Below are 23017 nucleotides of genomic sequence, written 5' to 3'. Positions count from 1 at the left end.
CTCCTTTTTGGAAGTCGGTAAAAATGAATTTGTGTATACAATTTTCCACAAAATATAAGATTAAAGTTTTCAAAATAGCGAAACAAAATTTTTACTGATGGATTTTACTGATAGCCATAACTGAGCCCTTAAATGCAAATATTTTTCAGTTGCAATAAATTTTTTTAATGCAAAATAATTTAAGTTGAATTTTTTATTTTATTTGCAATAAATATTTTGTTTTTAATTTGTAATACAAAGCAAATGCATTAAATAAAAAATTATTTTTTTCAACCCTGGTGTGTACACACTTCTCACTCACAGAAATTCACTTTAGGACCAAAGGTTTAAGATTTGACAGATAGCTTCGGAAGAGCTTGTATAGCTCTTTAATACATATCTTATGGAAATTATAAAAAAAAAAACAAACAACAACTACAAAAAAAACACACAATTTTCTTTTTTAATTGGTTTTGATTTTATTTTAGGTATGGCAAAACAAAAAATGTCCGAGCTAAATTATTCAATGTCAATAACCAAAAAATGTCCCAGCTAGATTATTCAATGTCAAAACCAAAAATCAAATACAACTTGGTAGTTTTTGTAAAACTTCTATAAATTAATTAAACAAGCTTATCCGAAAAACAAGTTTTTTTCGATTAAGGTCCAATTTTTCAATAGTCAGATAAACCTCAGATAGAGCTCATTCCTAGGAATAAAAGTTTTTTTTTATATTGACTTTTATTCTTCTGATAGTCTAACTGACGATTGAAAAATCAGGGCTTAGTTTCTTTAACAGTATTTAAACAACTTATTAGAAGTTGTTAAGGAAGTTTGAACTTCTATGACCAATTAAATTCTGAAGCAAGCTCAATACAAGCTGTTTGACATTTCATAAATTTTCATACTTCAACGTCGCAAAATAATGGGGACTTTTCACGAGTCGATTTTAGCCGCATGATATGTATGTCGACTAGGATTTTTCTATGGGGAATGTCACTTTAGTCGCCTGCGACTTACGTTCAAACGAGTCGAAAAGCTTCGCTGCACGGCAAAAATCGACTCGAGAAAAGTCCCCATAAGAATAACTTCAATAAAAAGAAAAAACTAAAATACGAAAAATTATGTAATGTTCTTGAAACTCATCAAATTCATAGTTGAATTCGTGTAACCTTCATATTCCTTCAAAAATATCAAAATATCTCAACCCACCGATCGAAATGCAGCAAATAAAGACTTCATAAAAAAAACCAATGGAACGCACCGCAGTAAAAAGACTTTGAGCATTCAAATTTTTTCATCACCCTATGATTTTCCGAACGTACCCATTTCGTAAATTTCCAAACTACATTGCCGACATTACAGTTTGACATTTCAGTCTACCATAAAAAAAAATAACGTCATAGAAAAAAAAATATAAATTAATAGCAATTTATATTTTGCCTTATATTGCAAAATAAAGAGTATTCATATAATTTTCTTTAAATAATATTGCATATCAGCATACACAATTCCTTGATAAGAATATTCATAAATAGTAATTTGTTTACTTTACAATCAAAACAATGGGCGATCGAATAATAAAAATTCTAATAATCGGCGAGAGTGGCGTTGGCAAATCAAGGTTTGTATAAATAAAACAAAAAAAAAAACTAAAATTCGCTGTTTACTTTTAATTAAACAATCATAAATCTACAAAGAAAAACAATATTTTGCTCTAAATGGAGAAGATAATTTATTCTATAATTGGTATAATAGGTTTCATCATGTTTTTATAAAATTTCGTTTGTCGAATGCTTTTTTATATTCGAAAAACTCTATTTTTTGTAGAATTAATTCTATTTTTTCAGAGGCAAATAATTTATTCTTTTTACCTTTGGTACTTGACTAATATTATGGACATACTTTACCAATGCGTATTTTATTTATTCATTTACATGACACGCTTTCCTCCGACCTACACCTTCGTTTACCAAATTGAATTGCTACTGGAACTTAAACACCTTTGTGGTTTGTAATTTGTGAATCATCAACAACTACTTTAATGTAGTTCCCTTGTTTGTTGTTATAAAAATTTAAGTATCAATTGAGAACAAATGAGACCAGAAATCTATTTTTGTTCTAGGCAAGGAACTCGATGTACAAATTGGGGAAGAGTAGGTTACGTGGGAAAAAGAATTGAAATAGAATGTAACAAATTATTAAATGGGATAGGTAAAAATATGAAAGCCAAAAGTTTTTACTTTTTTTTACATAAAATTTTTACCATAATTTACCTTGTTAAAATTGTCTTTGACATTAGTCCTCTCGCATTTTATTCTTTTTCAGTTTGAACAATGTTCATCAAAATCGAAGGTCGTTATGAAGATTTCTGAAAGTAGACTATTCCATTCCGTATGCGACTTAGGCCCAATTTATTCAGTCTCCATTTTATTTAAAGTCCCCATTGAAAACTAAAAATCTGTCAAATCACGTACAAATTTTAAAATTTTCTGATTTTAATGGAGAATTTAAGATCAATAGAGTGTGAATAAATTGGCTCTTAGATTAGATATATTTTTGAAGGTGTAGTACCCGTGGCGCAATAGTTGTACAACGCTTTTAGAGGTCTCGACCTCTAAACTATTATTCGGGTTACAGTCATTTTCCATAAATTGACAAAGTTTCTAAGAGTATCATTAGGTCTGTTCGTTGTTCCCCGCTCCAGAGCACTCTGAGTCATGTCAATCAATTGTAAACAAAATTAGAGTTTCTCGAGTTTTCATTTTACATCGAACACCTCAGAGCTTTAGTTTCATCAAATTCAAATTTAGATTTTTTGAGACTTATTTTTGATTACAATAAAGTACTTATGTTAGAAATACATTAGTAAATTTAAAAAAAAACTGACTTAGAATTGGTCTAGCTTTAACATTTCAATATTTAAATTAATAGACTTGTTAATTCTATAATATGTTAAGGTAAGAAACTTATATAGTAAAAGGAACAATTTTAGTGCTGCTCAAAGGCACTTACAAAATTTACAAAATATGTAGGTTTTCTTAAAACTAGATATAAAGACAAACGTATATACAACTTAAAACTAATAAACAATAAAAAAAAACTAAAAAGTAATTAAAATAAAAAAAGTGCTTGTGTATTTGTCAATTCATTAAGTGAAATGACTAAAGTTTGACAAATGGAACGTATAGTAATTTATCAAATAATTTTTAATATCAGTTATAGTTTTAATCTTTATATAAAATATTTAATAAGGTTGAAGATAAAAAAAAGTATTTACAAAATTTTATGAATTGTTATCCTCTATCTATGACATGGCTACTTCTCCTGAAGAAGTCAGAAAGGAATTCGTTATTATTGAGTTGTAGAAGTTGTAAAGAGTTGGGATTGGCTAAACTAATTGGAGAAGCGTAGTATCTCTCTTCTAAATTAAAATTAATATTTTCAGAATACAAATTCCTTATAAGTGGGTTTTCGTGGTAACGAAATGAATGTATTCTTTTGATTGCTAATTCGGAAAGATAAGATAGCAGCGGTTTGATTTCAGATTCGTCATATATAATTGAGTTTCTATACCATTTTCCTCCAGGTCTCCTATATTTATGGACACAATTTCGTAATATGTATCGTTCGAAAATTTGGCATTCCTTGGCTACTGTAGGGGAGATTTTGAACCAAGAAGTAAAGCCATAAGCAAGTATAGGTCGAATAAGTGATTTATACAAAAAAAGCTTCGTATTTTTATCGACAAATCTAGATCGAAATAGAAATTTAAGTTGAGCAGCAGCGGCCTTACTCTTGTTAAGTGAAAGCCGAGCGTGAATGTTCATTTTTAATCTATGGTGAAGGTTTATGCCTAGGTATTTTATTTGATTTTTTAGTGGAATTGTGTTGCCTTGAATAGAGAGATTAAGTTGCTTACTCTCTCTTACTGCCAGGTAATGACCTCTGGGAGAAGCATTTCTGAAACATATTAATTCACACTTTTGGAAGTTGAGTGAAATGCCCCATTTATCAAAATAAGTAATCGCTTGATTAAGGTGAGATTTAATTAATTCAAGGCCTTCATGAGGTCTTTCATGAGAGGCAAATATTATTGTGTCGTCGGCGTATTGAATACTCCGTGAGGCACCTATCGAAGATGGAAAGTCGTGAATGAAAATGTTGTAAAGAAAAGGGCCCAGAAAGGAACCCTGCTGGACACCAGAATGGACTTGAACTAGATTTGAAAAATTAGAACCAATTTTGATTCTAAGATAACGGTTTGATAAAAAGCTGATTAAAATTTTAATAACATTGACAGGGAAATTTAAGGAGATCATTTTAAAGATGAGACCGTCATGCCACATAGAATCAAATGCTTTCTTAAGATCTAACGCGCATGTGACAGTACATTCTCGTCTTCTCAAATTTTCTAAAATGTGGTTTTCTAAGATCATTATTGCATGCTCTGTAGAGTGACCTTTTTTAAACCCAAATTGAGTATTTGGGATAGTATTATTGTCATCACAGAAAGGTTCAATTTGTTTGTAAATAGCGCGTTCTAAAATTTTTCCCAGATTTGAAATTAGTGAGATCGGTCTAAAATTATCAATGTTATTGCAATTTCCTTTTTTTTTAATTGGAATTAAAATGGCTTCCTTCCAAGCCTTGGGAAAGTATGAATTATTTAAGCAGTTGTTAATTATTATAGTTAGCGGGATTAAAATTGGTTTGTTGCATTTCTTAATAAAAAAATTTTGTCAGGGCCCGAAGATTTTTTATTATTTAAGTTTAGGATTGTGTTTTCAATATAGGAAGTCGAAATGAAATTATTTTCGGAGGGAAAGTCTGATTTGTTTAGTCGAGAAAAAGAAGAAATGGTAGGGTTGTTATTATAAGTGAGAAATGCACTTTTTGAAGTTGAAACTTCAAGTGCAGTGACTGGATTGAACGAAATACTATGATCTGCATATAATTCAGAAAAGAAATTTTGAAATGCATTTATCTTGTCGGAGTCTGTTAAAAGAATAGTATTTCTATATGATAGTGGCAGATGAGAGGGACTGGATTTTTTACGACCAGTAAGTTGGTTAATCTCTTAGTTTCATCATATGATTTCTGTTTTGACATTTTTTACATTGTTTTAGAGCGGAATTCTCAACTTCAGTAAGTTGAGAAATTTTTCAAGCAATCGCTTAAAAGAATTGAAAATAGGGATGTCACTTGAGTAAAGAAAAATCTTGTCTCGAGGAAAATTTTTTCTTATGTCGTTTTCTTTCACTCTATTATGGAGTACTCTAAATTTTTACTCCTTTTTCTGGAGTGAAAGAACATAATTAGAGTAATTTTTTTTTGTAATTGTGTGTGTGACAAGGCAAAAATGGATAATTTCCATGAAAAAAATAGTGATAACAGGCCTAAGGAAAAATTTTATGAATTTCGGTGCGTCACGCGCAGGGTTCGGACTTTACTTCGATCGAAGTAGATTTACTTCGATTTTGGGAAAAAAATAAAATCTACTTCCCTACTTCTCTTTTTCAGGATCTACTTCTATTTTTTGATTGAAAAATATTTTTCAAATAATAAATTTAGAGAAAGGGATTTAACTTCAATTTTAAATCTGGTCGAGGCATTGAGAAATAAAGCTCATAATACAGTAAAATAAGGAGAAAAAAGGGGTAAATCTCGGAATGAATGTTAGTAGAAATTTTTTTTGGTCAATATCTTCCTTTTGCCATTCTATAACATATCTCAAAAGTCTAGAAAAATCTCATGTCCGCTTGTCGCGATTTCAAGGTCAAATCGCGAAATGCAGATTTTCAAAATTAGCAAAAATAGGCTATGGTATTATATACACATATGATACATGATTTCAAGCTATTTTTTAATGCTGATTCCAAAAAATCAAAAATCAAGACAATCTGACGTCTCTGGAAAAAGTTATACCTGTTTTTCATCTGTCAACTCATATTATTATAACAGTTGCAAACTTACTGCCGACAAACCCTTAAAAGTTATGGTAGATGAACCAAATTTTGCATGAAGATTTTAGAATCCATCATTATTAAAAATCAAAACAATCCATTACAAAAAATATATATACCTACGAAATAATGGTATTTTTTTATGGAGCGGCAAATTTTAGGATATGCACTAAAGAAGATTCTTGTTCATCTTAGGAATAAGTGCTAATAGGCTATTTTTTTCATTTTAATCTTTGTTTGGATATTCTTTAACTACCCTCAAAAATCTAAAAAAAATCTCATGTCCGCAAGTCCTAATTTTCTTGGTTTGAAAATAAGGTGCAGATTTTAAAAGATTGAAAAACTTCACTTCAGATATTTGTGTCAGATCAACATGAATAAGGTGCATTACTTTTCAGGGATGGTCAGGTTGACTTGTTTGTGAGTTTTGTTGGAATAAGTGTTAAAAAATACCTTTAAATCATGTCGCTTATGTTGGTATACATATACAAATTTAAACTTTTTTAAAATATGCACCTTATTTTCAAACCAAAAAAATTAGGACTTGCGGACATGAGATTTTTTTAGATTTTTGAGGGAAGTTTAAGAATATCCAAACAAAGATTAAAATGAAAAAAATTAGCCTATTAGCACTTATTCCTTAGATGAACAAGAATCTTCTTTAGTGCATATCCTAAAATTTGCCGCTCCATAAAAAAATACCATTATTTCGTAGGTATATATATTTTTTGTAATGGATTGTTTTGATTTTTAATAATGATGGATTCTAAAATCTTCATGCAAAATTTGGTTCATCTACCATAACTTTTAAATGTTTGTCGGCAGTAAGTTTGCAACTGTTATCTGTAACCGAGGGGACGGGTAAGATGGGGTGCAAGGATAACTTGGTGGGCCGTAGCCCACAGGTTACCCAAAACACCACCATCAAATCTGTAAACGTAAACCGTAACCTTTCTTCTGCCAAATCAGTCCTACCGCCTGGTGGTACGACTGGTAAAGTTGGTGAGTTAGACAATACTGTCGAGGGAAAAGGTAAGGTGGGGTGCGAAGCTAACTTGGTGGGCCGTAGCCCACAGGATAACCGAAACACTACCACCGAACCCGATCCCGCAAACCAATCGATCAATTCGACGTTCCAGAGCCTAGCTACGGTCATACGCAAAAAGACCAGGGCTAGACCGATCGATGAAAGCGAGATTCGCCGCCGTCAGAATCGAAACGCTGAGAAGATTGTCCGTCGCTTTGCTAAGAGGACTCCCGAGTCCCTCACGGCAAAAGAGCGAGTAGCACTGGACAAATCACAACAGCGTTTACGTGCAGTGGCAGAACAGGGAATTGAAAGCACACCTAGCACCTCCAAAAGAGCTAGGAACGATGCTAATTCACCTACCAGCTCTTCGCCTAACAAGACGAAGAAGAAGTATAGAACCTCTCAGGATAACGTAAAAGGTCACCACGTCGCTATAGCTGACTATGGTAAGCCTACACGTAAACTGACTGAAGACGAATGGCATCTCCTTGAACTAAGAATCCTGGAGCAAGTCAATGAGGCTATCGTCAAGAGCTGGACGGTTCCACTCTTCGGTAACCTCAAGACTGTCCATGGTTTCAAGGTGATGTGCTGTGAGAATGACGTGACTCTCGAATGGCTTCGGGAGTTCTTGCAGAAAACATCAGCTCCATGGCAAGGCGCCGAACTACGTCTCATCGACGTAAAGGAGATAAAAGATCTCAACAGACCTCTTGGAAGGCTGTTGGTCAAAGGCCCGGCCCTTCCCAGCGAACGGCTTGAGAGATACATCCTATCCCTGAATAGTGATCTCTTAAGCAGAGAATGGGAATGGGTCAAGTGTGAAAGAACGAATGATGGCACCGAAGTGGTGGTGAGATTGAGTCACAAATCTTTACCACTCCTGAGGAAGGCTGACTTTAAGGTACGCGTTGGGATCACTAGGTGCAAACTTAGATTGATTCGCAACGAGAGAAAACAGGTTAGTAATGCGTTGAACTTAAACTTTATTATATAAATGGAATTGAAAATCTTACAAATCAATCTTCATCATAGTAAAGCCGCAACTGCTAACCTTGTCTACCTCATGGAGAGTAGACAATACGACGTAGCCCTGATACAGGAACCCTGGGCTGTAAGAGGGAATATCAAGGGTCTACAATCTAAAGAACTACTGTTGTACAAGTCAAATCTTGACAGTCAAAATAGTAACCCTAGAACATGCATAGTAGCTAAGAAACAGTTTAATCTTTTTCTTCTAACTACTTACAGCAACATTGACCAGACTACGGTTAAACTGGAACGCGATGGGCTTCCAACGCTCATCTTATCTTCCACCTACATGCCGTATGATAGCATAGAAGGACCACCGGCAGATATCACTAAAACGTTGATATCTTTTGCAAGTAAGAACAAATTTGATATCATTTTAGGTTGTGATTCTAATTCACATCATGTGCAATGGGGAAGCACTGACATAAATACTAGGGGCGAGTCCCTCTTTGAGTATATTATCGAAAATAACCTTGTGGTAGCTAACAGAGGCAACACCCCCACCTTTGTTACAAAAACACGTGAAGAGGTTCTTGATATTACTTTGACGAATAACTCAGACACTTGCCTATTAGAAAAATGGAAGGTTTTAGATGAAATCTCTTTTTCCGATCATAGGCTAATAGAATTTTATATCCCTGATGCTGATAGGCACAATAAGCCCTTTAGGAATAATAGGCGTACCGATTGGCAGGTATTCAATAGGGAAATAGTTAAGAACCTCAGTCCCCTGAGGACTGATAATAATCTAGACCCAAATGGCTTAGATAAATTGACAGAGGAATTCACAGGAATTCTACGCGATGCATTGGACAAAAGTTGTCCTCTTATTACCGCGACGAAGAAAAACAACAAACCACCCTGGTGGACAGTTGAGCTCAGTAACTTAAGAAAAGAAACTAGAAAACTTTTCAATCGTGCTAAACGCACTAGAGCTGAAAGTGATTGGGAATCCTACAAAACCAGTCAAAGAAAATTTAAGACAGAAACTCAACGAGCCAAACGCTGTTCTTGGAGAAACTTTTGTAGTACTATCGAATGTACAAATCATTCGGCAAGACTAAGGAAGATCCTCTCCAAAACAGTCACTCCTATAGGCTCCCTAAAAGGGCCTGATAACCAATGGACTGAATCTTGTCAAGACAGCTTAAAACTCCTGGTGCAAGCTCACTTCCCAGGTAGTAACTCTGAATTGGAAAATGTTTCCACAAACTCTTTGCACTCATTTTGTGAAATTCCTAGAGAAATTATTACGAAAGAAAAGTTGATCTGGGCCATCAACTCCTTCTCTCCTTATAAATCTCCAGGCCTAGACGGCGTCTTCCCCTTGATGCTGCAAAAAAGTAGTGAATTCATTATTCCATACCTGATCTCAATATTCCAAAATAGCCTACAACTGGGATATGTCCCTAAAACATGGCGTGAAGTCAAAGTTGTCTTTATACCTAAAGCTGGTAAATCCAGTTACACAGAACCAAAAGATTTCAGACCTATCAGTCTAACTTCTTTTACACTCAAAACTCTTGAAAGATTAATCGATATACATATCCGCAGTTATTTAAGACCGGAGACTATATCACCCTTTCAGCATGCATACACAAAAGGTAGAAGTGTAGAAACAGCCTTACACTGTGCAGTCAGAACAATAGAAAAGTCACTTGTGGTTAAAGAATATACCCTCGCAGCATTTCTAGATATAGAAGGAGCATTCAATAATGTTCATAATAGTGCAATTGAAAAAGCACTCACTGATCTTAAAATAGAAGACACGGTCATAAAATGGATCGTGTGCATGTTGAAAAACAGACAAATAAATAGTGAATTAGGTGGGTCACATATAAAAATGTACGCATCTAGAGGAACTCCGCAAGGCGGTATTTTATCACCTCTTCTTTGGATTTTGGTGATGAATGAGATTCTCATCAAACTGAATAACAGCGGTGTCAAGGTTATAGCCTACGCAGACGATCTAGCTCTTCTAGCGACAGGTAAATACCTAACCACTGTAAGCGAACAATTAGAAAGCGCATTATCCAAGGTCAGTAACTGGACCAGGAGATGCGGTCTCAAAGTAAACCCCCTTAAAACAGAAATGGTACTTTTCACAAACAGAAGGAAAATTCCTCCTTTTGCAGTGCCAAAAATTGATGGCACCCCACTTAAGATTTCGGATAAAGCGAAATATCTCGGAGTGATCTTGGATAAGAAACTTAACTGGGGTCCTAACACTCAAGAAAGATATAAGAAAGCCACGTTTGCACTTTACTCATGCAATCGAATTCTTGGCAGAAACTGGGGACCAAATCCTAAAATAATCATGTGGATGTATACCGCCATTGTCAGACCCATTCTGACTTATGGCAGCTTAGTCTGGTGGCAAGCTCTGGAGAAATCCACGAACTTGAAGACCCTAACCAAAGTACAGAGAACAGCATGCATTAGCACTACGGGGGTGATGAGGTCCACTCCAACCGCAGGGCTGGAAGCAATCCTTAATCTCACTCCCTTAGATCTATTTGTACAAGAATTAGCAGCAAACAGCGCCCTACGACTCAGTCAAACCAACATTTGGAATACTAGTCAAAACGGCCACACTACGATCCTTTCTAACTATGTTGGCAACAACGTAAGTACAGATTACATGACCCCTTACTTAGAATTCAACAAGTCTTTTAATGTCAGTTTCCCAAACAGACAAGATTGGGAAAATAGTGTACCTTTCTCAAATGAGTCGACTATCACCATCTTTACTGATGGTTCGAAAATGAATACTGGGGTTGGTGCAGGTTTTTACTCAGAAAACCTTAACCTTGCCAGTTCTTTCAGGCTCCCCGATCACAGCAGTGTCTTCCAAGCCGAGATATTGGCAGTGAAAAATGCTGCTAAACAAATATCCATGATGGCGATATCACCTGCTGACATCACCTTTTTCATTGATAGCCAAGCGGCAATAAAAGCGATTTCTGCCACCTTAATCAAGTCAAAGCTTGTTTCTTGCTGTCGCGAAGAGCTTAGGGTTCTTGGTATGCAGCATAATGTAAGACTCTGCTGGGTTCCCGGCCACAGTGATGTGTTCGGCAACGAAAAAGCGGATGAGCTTGCAAGGGAGGGCTCAGTTCTTGATCCCTCTCTCATAGACCATAACATCAGAATCCCACAATGTGAAATAAAACGAAATATTGTCAACAATATTTCACAAAAAACAAATGAAAGATGGAACCTCCTAGAATCCTGCGGTCACACCAGGAAACTATGGCCGAACTTCGACGAGAAAAAATCAAACAAGATCTTACTACTTAGTAAACCTTCCTTAAGATCACTAATAGGCATCTTAACGGGACATAACCTACTAGGATACCACAAAAAGAAAATGGGGCTTAGTACGGATGATCTATGCAGAGGCTGCGGCAATGAGGACGAACAGGAAAACACTGTTCACTTCCTCTGTCACTGCCCAGCACTCTGTCGCACTAGGAAAAAATTCTTAGGAAACTACTTCTTTAATGAATTAGAAGAACTTTCGGAACTTTCAGGCAATAGCCTACTGAACTTTGTAAAGTCCTCCAAATGGCTCGAACAACCATAGCATTCATAGGTTATCACTTTTTCAGGAAGTTACAATACTTCAGGGTATCACAAGGGATCTACATTGATCTAAGTGTGACGGTAACAAGATCAACTGTCAGCCCATTTAACCTAACCTAACCTTGCAACTGTTATAATAATATGAGTTGACAGATGAAAAACAGGTATAACTTTTTCCAGAGACGTCAGATTGTCTTGATTTTTGATTTTTTGAAATCAGCATTAAAAAATAGCTTGAAATCATGTATCATATGTGTATATAATACCATAGCCTATTTTTGCTAATTTTGAAAATCTGCATTTCGCGATTTGACCTTGAAATCGCGACAAGCGGACATGAGATTTTTCTAGACTTTTGAGATATGTTATAGAATGGCAAAAGGAAGATATTGAGCAAAAAAAATTTCTACTAACATTCATTCCGAGGTTAAACCCTTATTTGACTGGATTATCAACTGAAATCTCAAATGATGAATGGAGGTTAATTATTCTTCGAATTCAAGATATAAATAAAGTTTATCAAAGTAATTTTGACTGATTTTTGAGAATTCCTGATCAAAAATTTGTTAGATTATGCTGAATTAACCGTTTTATTCCAAAGCACCGTTACAACCACTAGATGAGAAAGGTTTTTTGGAAAAGATCATAATAAAAAAAGTAAAGAAAAATAATTTTTTTAAAATAAATTTTTGTAAATAAATATTCTGAAAGTTTAATTTTGAAATCTACTTGGGATCTACTTCACTTTTTTTTTCAAATTTGCTTCGAAATTTTGAAACTGAAGTCCGAACCCTGGTCACGCGCTTCTACACGTAGTATTTTTTTGAAGACGCAAATTTGACAGCTATTTTTTTGTTTATATTTTGTTCTTGTTTTCGTATGATGACTTCTACAGGAAGACGTAGACGCACAAGATACACATAAAGAACAAGGGAGACAGAAAGATCAATTTTTCCTTTGCTCTTATGTGCATCTTGTGCATCTACGTCTTCGTGTAGAAGCAGACTATGTATTTTAATTCTAAAAAAAAACACCAAAATGTACAAAAAAAAAAACAACTCCAGTGGGGTCTATGTGCAATAGAGTAACCGCAACTCCCATAGAAAAAATTTTTTGTCGAATTTTTTTCGGGGGAACCCCATAAAATGTTCCGCCTTTGCAGATTTTTAGATAGCCAAAATTTCAGCTCGATTGGATAACTCTAAATGGTGCCGACAATCGCTCAAATTATCAAAAATCTCTGTTTTTTCACTGTTTTTCGAAGAAAATTAGCTCTAGCTCCCAAACAGATCGGGTTATTTTCACTTTTTATATATTTAATTAAAGGTAGTGTTGTTACACCTAATTCAGATGCTTAATTTGTTTAGTTTTACTAAAAAAGAAAAATATTGTCATCAATTTAAATTTTCAGTACTTACCACAAAAAGAGCTGAAGTACAAACTCGATTTAAAATTAAACTTTTTTTAACTGTTTTATTCTGCGGATTGGGATAGAATGGATGTTTCTCTATCTCTGGGCCAAAGATATTTCAGAGAAGGCTCTTGCTAAATTCTCAAACCATTTATGGTATTTGAGTTCAGAGCAGGCAGGTCTGGCGTTCTTTGACCTAACTTTACCAGATGGCGAACAAAATTAGAAACGGCCAACATAATTTTGAAAACCAGTGAAACGGAAACCAACAGAACAGTAAATCCAAAGCTACAGGCACATGAAGATGAACAATTTTTCACAGCAGGGTTAAAAAATATTGTGAACAAAGAAACATTGAACTTTTTCAGCCGATTGAAAACAGACACAAGTTTTCTCAAAGAACCTCCAAATCTTTGGCCCGAAAACCCGCTTTTTAAAGAAGGCTTTAAAAAAGTGCAATCACTTAAAGTCGTAAATGACATGACAGAAAGAGGAGTCAAATTAATAACGGATTTTAATAACCTTTTAACTAAAGATGAGGAACAAAAACAATATGTACTTTAAGTAGTCAGTGAGTGCCGAAAATTGTATCCTGATGCTTCCAAAACTACTTTGTAAATCTGTTGATTAAATTTTTTTAGTATTTACTTCATTAATTATGTATAAGAAATGTAACACGATGTTATTTTTTTTGTTTTTTAGGCCGTGTGTGAATTGCGTAAAATAGTTCACATAGTGTAAAATATTTGACACTGTTGAGGTGAATAAAAAATTTTCAGCTGTTAAAAATTTATTGGGCTCTGGGACCTGGTTAAATTTGAGTTAAATTTTTTTGCAGATGGTTTTGTTTTGTTTTTTTTTTTTTATTAAAAAGGAGTTTCATAGCAGAAAAGAGGCAGAGAAAAATATTAAACAATAAGCCATACAGCTGAAATTTTTTTGTTCACCTCAATAGAGTCAAAAATTTTACACAGTGTTAAATGTTTTTTTTAAATCGAGTTTGCACTTCAGCTCTTTTTGAGGTAAGTACTGAAAATTTAAATTGATGACAAAATTTTTCTTTTTTAGTAAAACTAAACAAATTTAGCATCTGAATTATGTGTAGCAACACTACCTTTAATTAAATATATAAAAAGTGAAAATAACCCGATCTGTTTAGCAAGAGCTAATTTTCTTCGAAAAACAGTGAAAAAACAGAGATTTTTGATACTTTGAGCGAGTGTCGGCACCATTTAGAGTTATCCAATCGAGCTGAAATTTTGGCTATCTAAAAATCTGCAAAGGCGGAACATTTTATGGGGTTCCCCCGACCAAATTTCGAAAATCGATTTCTTGCGGTCACTCTAATGTGCAACGAAAACTTTTGAATAAATTAAAAACGTTACTATACACGCAAATTATACACAACCGATGAAGAAGACTGCGCGACCGACGAAATAAAATAAATCAGAACAGCAAAAAATAAACAAGATCAAAGAGAAATGTCAAAAAGAGTCACAAAATTTTTTACCGGAGACTCACGGGAGAAAATCTTCCTTCCCTTTTTTTGAACTTTATTTCTCCCTTCCTCTTATGTGCGTCTCGCGTTTTGCGTCTTCGTGTAGAAGCGCACTTAGTTTTACTTTTGGTATATTTTTCATTACGCTTCTGATCGGGGTTTTCAGCCTAATTGACACACACCCTTAGTTTGATAATTGTAAAACAAAAATGTCCCATCAACGCAGAAAAAAAGGGATTTTTTTGCTATATGGCACAGGATTTTTTTTTGTTATTGGTGAAGAACACTGGGTAAACATTTTTTTTATTCGGTTTTCAATTTCATTTTGGAAAAAGTGAAGAATTAACAAAGAAATGGAAGAAATATATCTGGCGGAATATAGTACAATAGAGAATATATTCATAATGGTTGTTTTTGTTAATAACAAAAGAGTTTGAAAAAAAACTTTTCGCATTTTTCACTTTAAACTCGAAAATTTGACTGATTTGAATTAACTGTCATCAAAAAAACAATTTTCTTTAATAATTCGCGAAAACTCTTGATTCAATTTAGTGGATTGAAATTTTAAAAATAGAAGTGAGATTCTCGCTTTTCAAAAACTTGTCTGTAAATATTGTAGGTGTTGCCGTTGTGTTCAAATATTTTTTCTTTGTGTTTGAAGTTAGTTTGTGAGAAAATTGTATTTATCGCTCAAACGATGGAAGATTGTCCCTTACTGCCATATATTTTTTTCCTTAAATTACCCAGAGAATCTTTTGCTATCATTTGTTTTATGAAATTTAAGCAATAAAAATGGTTTTGTTAAAAAAAAAAAAATAATTTTAATTTTAAAAAACAATACGGCAATATCGGCAAATAAAATATACGTTTGAAAAAAAAAATCGTCAAAATCAGAGCTGTTAGGCCGGGTTCCCTAATAATTTGCTTTAGTTACTCCACTAACAGAGTTTAAAAATTTTCGAAGTTCACATTATATGGATGACAATGATAATTTTTGGCGATTCGCATTTTAGAGAAATTCGCACTATCGGTAATTCACATTATCGAGGGACTACTTTTCCTCTTTGAGAAATCTTAAGCTGAATTCAAAATGTTTGGTGTATGTTCTATATGCAAAAAAAATCTTATATTCGTTCAAAAAGTTCTTTACCTATCGCTTTTAAATTTTGACATAATATTCTATTTGAATTCCCTTAAGTTTTTTTTAATGATTCATTTTATTTTTGGTTTCGATTATAAATTGAACGTTTATAGACGTTTTACACGAAATTTTGGATTTTTATTAACAATCACAGATTTTACTGTCTCTTCGAAAAAACAAACTTTCATTTAAATTTTGTTCATGAAAACTCTATATTCTTGCTTTCGATCCCAAATTAAAAGTTTTCACCAAATTTCATTAGGGTGGCCCATCATTTTTTGTTTTCACTCAAAAAAACATCCTTTTAACCATGATATTCTTATAGACACTTTAGATTCTTGTTTCTAATTTCAAAAGTATCATAATTGCTGAATTTCAATAGTTTACCATTATTAATACTTACTTTCTTCAATATACTCAGATTTTCTTTACACCTAAAAAAATCACCCTTTCACATGAAAAAAATGTATAAAATTATTTTTATTCGTAATTCCCATGAGAAAGACAAAGACATTTTAAATAAATTTCGTAAGGGTACCTCTTATCCCTTATTTCTAGGTACTTAAATTCTTGGTTTCTGTTATAAATAAAACATTTGTACCAATTTTCATTGGTGTAACAATTTTTTCCCAGTTTTTGTCGTACTAATTCCGAATTTTATCATTTCTTAAAAAAAAAAACACCCTTTCACTCAAGATAATTTTGTAGACTCTATTGATTCTTAGTTTAAAAAATTAACAAAATGTATGTCAGCTGTTATGACACCTTTCTCACACACACCTCAAAAAAACACCCTTTCACCAAAAATATTTTTAATAACTTTATGAGTTCTTTATCCCTTCTTTATCCAAAACCTTCATCCCAAATTTCATCAGTGTATCATGTTTTCCACATGGGTTTTGATTATATTTTACCTGTTGAACTGAAAAAAACAAGCACACTTATTTTTAATCGGCAATAATATTTAATCAGAGCAATCAAAAAATACCTTAAAAACATGTGTCATATGATGATATTCGACAAACAATTTTTTTCACTATATTTTTTATCTTCACAATTAGATTGCACAAAAGTGTTATTTTGTATTCTTTCTTTTTTATTATTTTTTTCTTTTTTAACTTTTAGTGCAATATTAATGTTATCTTTTCGCAATATGAATGTTTAAAAAGAATGTTTAAAATAAATGTTCGTACGTTAAATACTTGTACAATTTAAATGTTCATCACAACAAAAGCAACTATTAAATAAACCTGATGATGTTCATAATCATGAAAGAAACGTCGTTACAAAATTAAAAACGTTGTTTTTTGAAAACGTTAAACAGCACCTTATTTTTATGTGATATAACAAAATTCACATTTCCAACTAGAATTAGCTCAAAAACATGAAAGAAAAAAGCACATAATCCGCCTTCTATAATTTTATTAAGCAAAAAGGGCTTACTAAGCAAAAAATGCACACACACCATAATTGAAATCCTATGTGTCTTTTTTACTTATAGCGTTTTCGTTTGGTCGTTCAGGACTATCCGGAATTACTCCGAATGATTACTCTGAAACTGTTCGTTTGGCACTAAATTTCGAATCGTAAAGATCACAAATATAAATTGAACCAGTTTTTTTTTTGCTTTTCGTCCTCTGTCCATAAATTATTTTGTCAGAGTCATGGTGTGTTTCGGTACTAGTTGTAAATAAATTTACTTATAATTGTTGAGCCAGAAAGGAGCATTCCATCCAAAAAAGTCCAAATGTTGTTAGATTGTAACGGTCATTCTATCTTACACGATTTTTTTTTAAACAAAACTGCCTCGTCAAAAAGTTATAAGATGGCAAACACATTTATTTCTTATTAAAATAATTTCTCTTATTACAGCTTAATCCGTCGCTTTGTTGACGATCAATTCGACGACAATCACGATGTCACAATAGGCGTAGATTTCAAGACCAAACTAATGAACATTGATGGAGTTGAATTTAAACTTGCCATATGGGACACTGCTGGTGCTGAAAGATTCCGTAGTCTAACACCAAGTTTCTACAGAAATGCCAAGTGTGCTATCTTGGTCTATGATATAACAAGTAGAGAATCTCTACAAAAATTGGAATCGTGGCTGTTGGAATTGGAGAATTACAGCAATAACCGAAATGTACCCACAATGGTTGTGGGCAATAAAATTGATATGGAACGTGCAATTACCCGAGAAGAAGGTCTTAAATTTGCACGAAAACATCGATCTTTATTTCTAGAAACTTCAGCAAAAAACAACGTCTCTGTGGCCGATGTGTTTGAGGAAATTGTACGAAAAGTGAGTATTACCTTAAAAGTCGATGCTTACATCCTAAATTAATATAAAATATTTATTTTTGTCAGACGATAACATCCGATGATTTCAATACGAACTTAAGCAATGGCATTAATGTTGCGGAAGGAGAAGAAGCTGTCGAATCAACATGCAGATGTTAATATAAAAAAAAAACTAAACAAAAAACATCATTTTAAATAATATTTTGTTCATAGGGTATATTATTATTAGTATAAATAAATTAAGCAAATTATTTTGTTACGTTTTATTGTTCGGTATTTTATATACATAATAATTTAACTATAAATAATTATAAACGTACATTTTATCTGTTCTAATCATAAGTAAGCAAAAACAAAAAAAAATACACTCACACCAAAATATCTAAAGTATGTAATTATTGTTCAAGTAATTCAACACAGTTTGTATATATAAAATAATTATTTACTTTTGATATCATACTGCTTTGTTATATAAATCAAAGAATAAATATATACATACAAGTCATTGTAATTAAAATAATGAATTTTCATTCTGTACTGGAAATGGACATATTTTATGTGTTGCTTCGTTGTAATCATGTTTAACACCACATGCAAAAAGATTAATCAAAATCGATCAAGCTATTTTCGAGAAAATTGGTTTTGGTAGCATTTTTAATTTTGCAACTTTCAGGGGCATTGGACGCTTAGTTTAGCCACAAAGACCGTAAGCTAGATTTGTATCCTAATTGAAAGAAATCGACTCAGAGCGCACAAAAATGTAATTTTATACCTACGTTTGGGATTAGTAACCTGCTTTTTATGGGGCTTGGAATTTTGCAAAGTTTGACCCAAAAAAGACGCATATTGGTGCATAAACGGCCGTTTAAAAAAAAAAAAACAGCAAATTTTCTCAGATGAGTTTTTTTTAGGACTTGATAGTATCAAATGCGAAAGGGGGTGAATAACAAACGTTTTCGCTTGTGCGAACGGTTTGTTTCAAATAACTTGAAAAACAACAGAAGGTGTGTTTTTTATTACCACCGGTCTTAACTGGACAAAAAAAACGCCTCGGGACTTAACCTGAAATCTTGGCAGCACTGTATATTGAATGTTCCGAAAACAGCAAACACAACAAAAATTTAGAGTTGTCATATTTTTCGCTTTCGTCCTTTTCTTGTATTTTGTATGTATGTTTTACAAAGAGATACAAAAATGTATGCTAGCAAAACTATTTTAATACCTTTTGTCCTTCCAAACGTCAGTTTTCAAGTTTATAAACAAATTCTAAACAATTTATGAAAAAATTAATTTGGTAGCACAGATTTAAAACTCTTCAAAAAGTTAAGCCCAGAGAAATCTCCGGGCTAAACAACTAAGCCCAAGGGGCTAAGGTGTTGTTCTTGTTGTATTTAACATGTAAATTGCTTAGCCCAGACTGCGTTTTTTTTGTCCAGTTAAGACCGGTTGTAATAAAAAACACACCTAATGCTAAAAAATCGTTTCGTCGAAACCTGACGATGAAGAGGTTTTGGTAAACTTTTCGGGTAGAGAGATACTTGCGTTCAAAAATGCTCCAATGACACCGACTGAATTTGAACAGTAATTTTCCATGTTCAAAAGCTATGTCAGGCCAAATAGGCAGAATTTTATCATTAAAAAATTCAGGAAATATTTTGTGGTGTAAAAAAATTTATTCTTATGCTTTGTTTGCATATACATACATATTAGGTGTGTTTTTTATTACCACCGGTCTTAAGTGGATAAAAAACACGCCTCGGGGCTTACAGAGAAAAATTGGCAGCACTGCATATTAAATATTCCGAAATCAGCTGACACAAAAAATTATAGAGTTGTCATATTTTTCGCTTTTGGGTTTTCTAGTATGTTTTTGAAAAATAAAAAGTTTAACTAACTATTTAATAAATATTTGAAATGATAATTGTCATTCCAAACATCAGTTTTGATGTTTTTAAACAAATTCTAAACAATTTACGAACAAGTTAATTTGGTAGCACAGATTTAAATCTGTTGAAAAAGTTAAGCCCAGAGAATTCTCCGGGCTAAACAACTAAGCCCAAGGGGCTAAAGTGTTGTTGCATTTAACATGTAAATTGCTTAGCCCCGACTGCGTTTTTTTTTTGTCCAGTTAAGACCGGTGGTAATAAAAAACACACCTATTATGTAATTTAAATTTAATGTTTTGTGTGTTTTATTCTAGAAGATTTTATGTTTTCTATTTATATTTTTATTTTGTTTAAATTTTGGCGGAGTTCAGTTAATTTTTTGGTTTTTAATGTGTTTTTTAATGCATATTTTCATTGTTTTAAGCGCATATTTTCAGATTTAAGGTGCATATTTTATGCACATATTTTGGGTTTTTAAGTGCATAAAAATCCTTGCCCTGGTAATAATAAAAATCAGCAATTGTATCTCTAATTTGCAAAAGTCTAATCGGCAACAAATAACCATCCACCATGTCGTCGCCTCAATAAAATATTGTCGTATGTGCAAAATTGAGGTTTTGAGATTTGAATGCAGTTTTGCTAATTGATTTTTTCTCTTTCTTTCTGTGAAATCCGTTTTTCGATATCTGTCTTCGTTTCCGAGATAATCAGTATGCATTTTGTCGTATGTGTAGGTTTACAAACATTTTCAGTATCTATTTGTCGTAAGTGCACTGAAAACGTGCACATACGACAAAAATTATCACATACTACAATTTTTTCATACAAAATCTGTGTTTTTCTTCGTTCGGTAAATAATTGTAGTATGTGCTATTTTCGCTACACATACGACAATATTTTACTGGAATTTCGGTAAACGTTTGTCGTATGTCTCATAAGGAAATACACAGACGAGGGTAATTTCTATTTCAGTCGCAATTAAGATGTCGAGCAGGGCGGACGAGTCACCTGCGCCAAGTTTATGGGAGGAGCTTTAAAGCTGAAACACAATCACGCTTTAGAGCGTCGCTTCGTTGCGTTACGTTGAGAAATCCTCAAAGCGCGCTTCTGTCACTTTGACTTTGAACAGCTGATTGCAACATAAAATCTGCTGTCAAATAAAAAAAACACAGTCACTCACAAAATTATTGGGCCAAGTCTCTATCTTGATTAAATTGTGGAAAAATGAAAAAGGATATTAATGTGTTTAAAAAATGCATAGAAATTTGTTTATTCTTTAATCCTATAGTTATAAAAACAAAACCAATCAAAATATATTGTTTTTAACAATAAAACTTAGTCTAAAACATCATTAATTTTTTTTTGTTTTTAATACGTAAATTGTTTTGATTTAAAATATCTCGATGTCGTTTTTTTGTGCAAAATCTATATAGAGAAATTAAAAAACACACATAGTTTTGCAATAATTTATTTTTTTTTATTCACATTTGGCGCAATAATAATGTGGGTGACTGTAACTATGTCTGTTAAATGTCAGAAAGCGAGCAAAAGTTCAGTCTGGTTGAACTTTTGCTCGCTTTCTTACGTTTCCTTACGTTTGTCAAAAAAAGCGTACGTAAGAAAAGCGTCATTGTGTGAGGATACACAGATTTCCTATAGTTGAACTTTTCGCAGTTGTCAAAATCGACGGCAAAGCGTGATTGTGTTTCAGCTTTTATGCGTAATATGATAATGCATACTAAATGCTTAGAAAGTGGTTTAATGATTTTATTTTATTTAGCATGAGCAACGAAATATTGGATGATGAATTCCTCGATGTCGATCCATTAGGTTCGCCCAATGAGTGTTCTGAATCCAGTGACAAGGACTTTTCAGCAGACGATGAAGATAACGATCCCACGTACCAGTTAGAAAATCAAAAGGAAAACTCGGCCCTCCGAAATTTTTATGAAGCTGCACATGATATTGTTAAGCCTTAACTACATTGGCTCAAAAAGTGAAAAAGTACAAAAGTGAAAATTTTCAAACGCATTTTTGTATAGTTTTTCGGCCTGAAAAATTAAAACAAATGATGCAGAAAGCTTATTTTTTGGTCTAAAATATAATTTCTATACTCTTTATCACAAAACAATTGCGATATCCAGAAAAAAAATCTTTTCACTTTTGTACTTTTTCAAAAAGTGGTGTATGTAGTTAAGCCTTTAAATGTGATTTTAAGTTTTTTTCTGTTTATACAAAAAAAAGTATAGGTATTTTAAGAACGGCCATTCCACACGGAGCAGACACAAACATTGACTTTGTTTTAAGTCTATCTCGTTGAAGAAGCAACCATTTTTCTTGAAACTTGGTAGGTGTTAAGGGCTCATGATAAAGTTGATGTTCTACTAGTTTCCCGAAAAACTAATTTAATGTACTCAAATTATTCACAGATAAAGCGGTAACGGAGAAGACGCGTACAAATCTACCGTCTTTGTCTATTAATAATTTAGCTATTTTGAATTCGTTTTTCTTGAAACTTCTAGAACTTCAACTTTATAATGTGCCCTTAAGACCTACCAAGTTTCAAGAAAAAAGATTGCTTCTTCAACGAGATAGACTGGATAATAAGCGTGAAAATGTCCTAAAAATGCGAATGGAATGGCCGAGAATTAAAAGTTCATCTCATGAGTTCTAAAATTTTTTGAAAAATAACATAAAAATATTATTTTTTCTGTGAATTAAATTTTATTTTAAGTTTTTTTCTTTTGTTTAAACAAAAAAAATATATATTTTAAGAATTAAGGGTTAAGTTGTTCTACTTTAAAATAATAAATTAACGTAAACCGTTTAAAAAGAAAAAACCTTGTTCTATGTGTTTTTTTTTCGCATCGAACTTGATTTCTATTTTATGTCGTATGTCGTAAACAAGTGTAGGATTAAACTTTGTTTATTTTTTGTCGTATGTGTCATCAATTTGTCGTATGTGTTTGACTAACAAATTTTTTCTGTGAAAACGTTACATACGACAACGGCATATTGGACAAAATTGACTATTATTTGTTTCTGGATTGGAATATTGAAATAATTCTAACGCAATTCAATAGGCAAATGTTTTCTGTATATACCATGATATTTTAAAAAAAAAATTCACCGTACAGTTTTCGAGAAAAAAAATTCTGAACTTTGATTGCGTTTTCCCAAAAGTA

The 23017-nt window shown here is 32.8% G+C and overlaps 1 protein-coding gene across 1 annotated transcript; it reads left to right on the top strand.

Moving 5' to 3' along the window:
* Window positions 1–1367: 1367 nt before the first annotated feature.
* LOC129909108 (ras-related protein Rab-18) lies at window positions 1368–18135 on the top strand. The gene is made up of 3 exons (XM_055986068.1): window positions 1368–1603; window positions 17515–17947; window positions 18013–18135. Exons 1-3 carry the CDS (start codon window positions 1545–1547, stop codon window positions 18103–18105), a joined length of 585 nt encoding a protein of 194 aa, XP_055842043.1. The 5' UTR covers window positions 1368–1544; the 3' UTR covers window positions 18106–18135.
* Window positions 18136–23017: the final 4882 nt, after the last annotated feature.

Source organism: Episyrphus balteatus, chromosome 2 (genome assembly GCF_945859705.1).
Source record: "Episyrphus balteatus chromosome 2, idEpiBalt1.1, whole genome shotgun sequence".
Lineage (NCBI taxonomy): Eukaryota > Metazoa > Arthropoda > Insecta > Diptera > Syrphidae > Episyrphus > Episyrphus balteatus.
Note: the sequence above shows the minus strand (reverse complement) of the source record. Positions and strands in the feature narration are given on the sequence as shown.

Excerpts from the sequence above, each read along its gene's own strand:
- LOC129909108 (XM_055986068.1), top strand. The coding sequence starts at position 1,545 with ATGGGCGATCGAATAATAAAAATTCTAATAATCGGCGAGAGTGGCGTT. Across the intron at positions 1,604-17,514 it reads AGTGGCGTTGGCAAATCAAG|CTTAATCCGTCGCTTTGTTG; the intron begins GTTTGTATAAAT and ends CTCTTATTACAG. Across the intron at positions 17,948-18,012 it reads TTGAGGAAATTGTACGAAAA|ACGATAACATCCGATGATTT; the intron begins GTGAGTATTACC and ends TATTTTTGTCAG.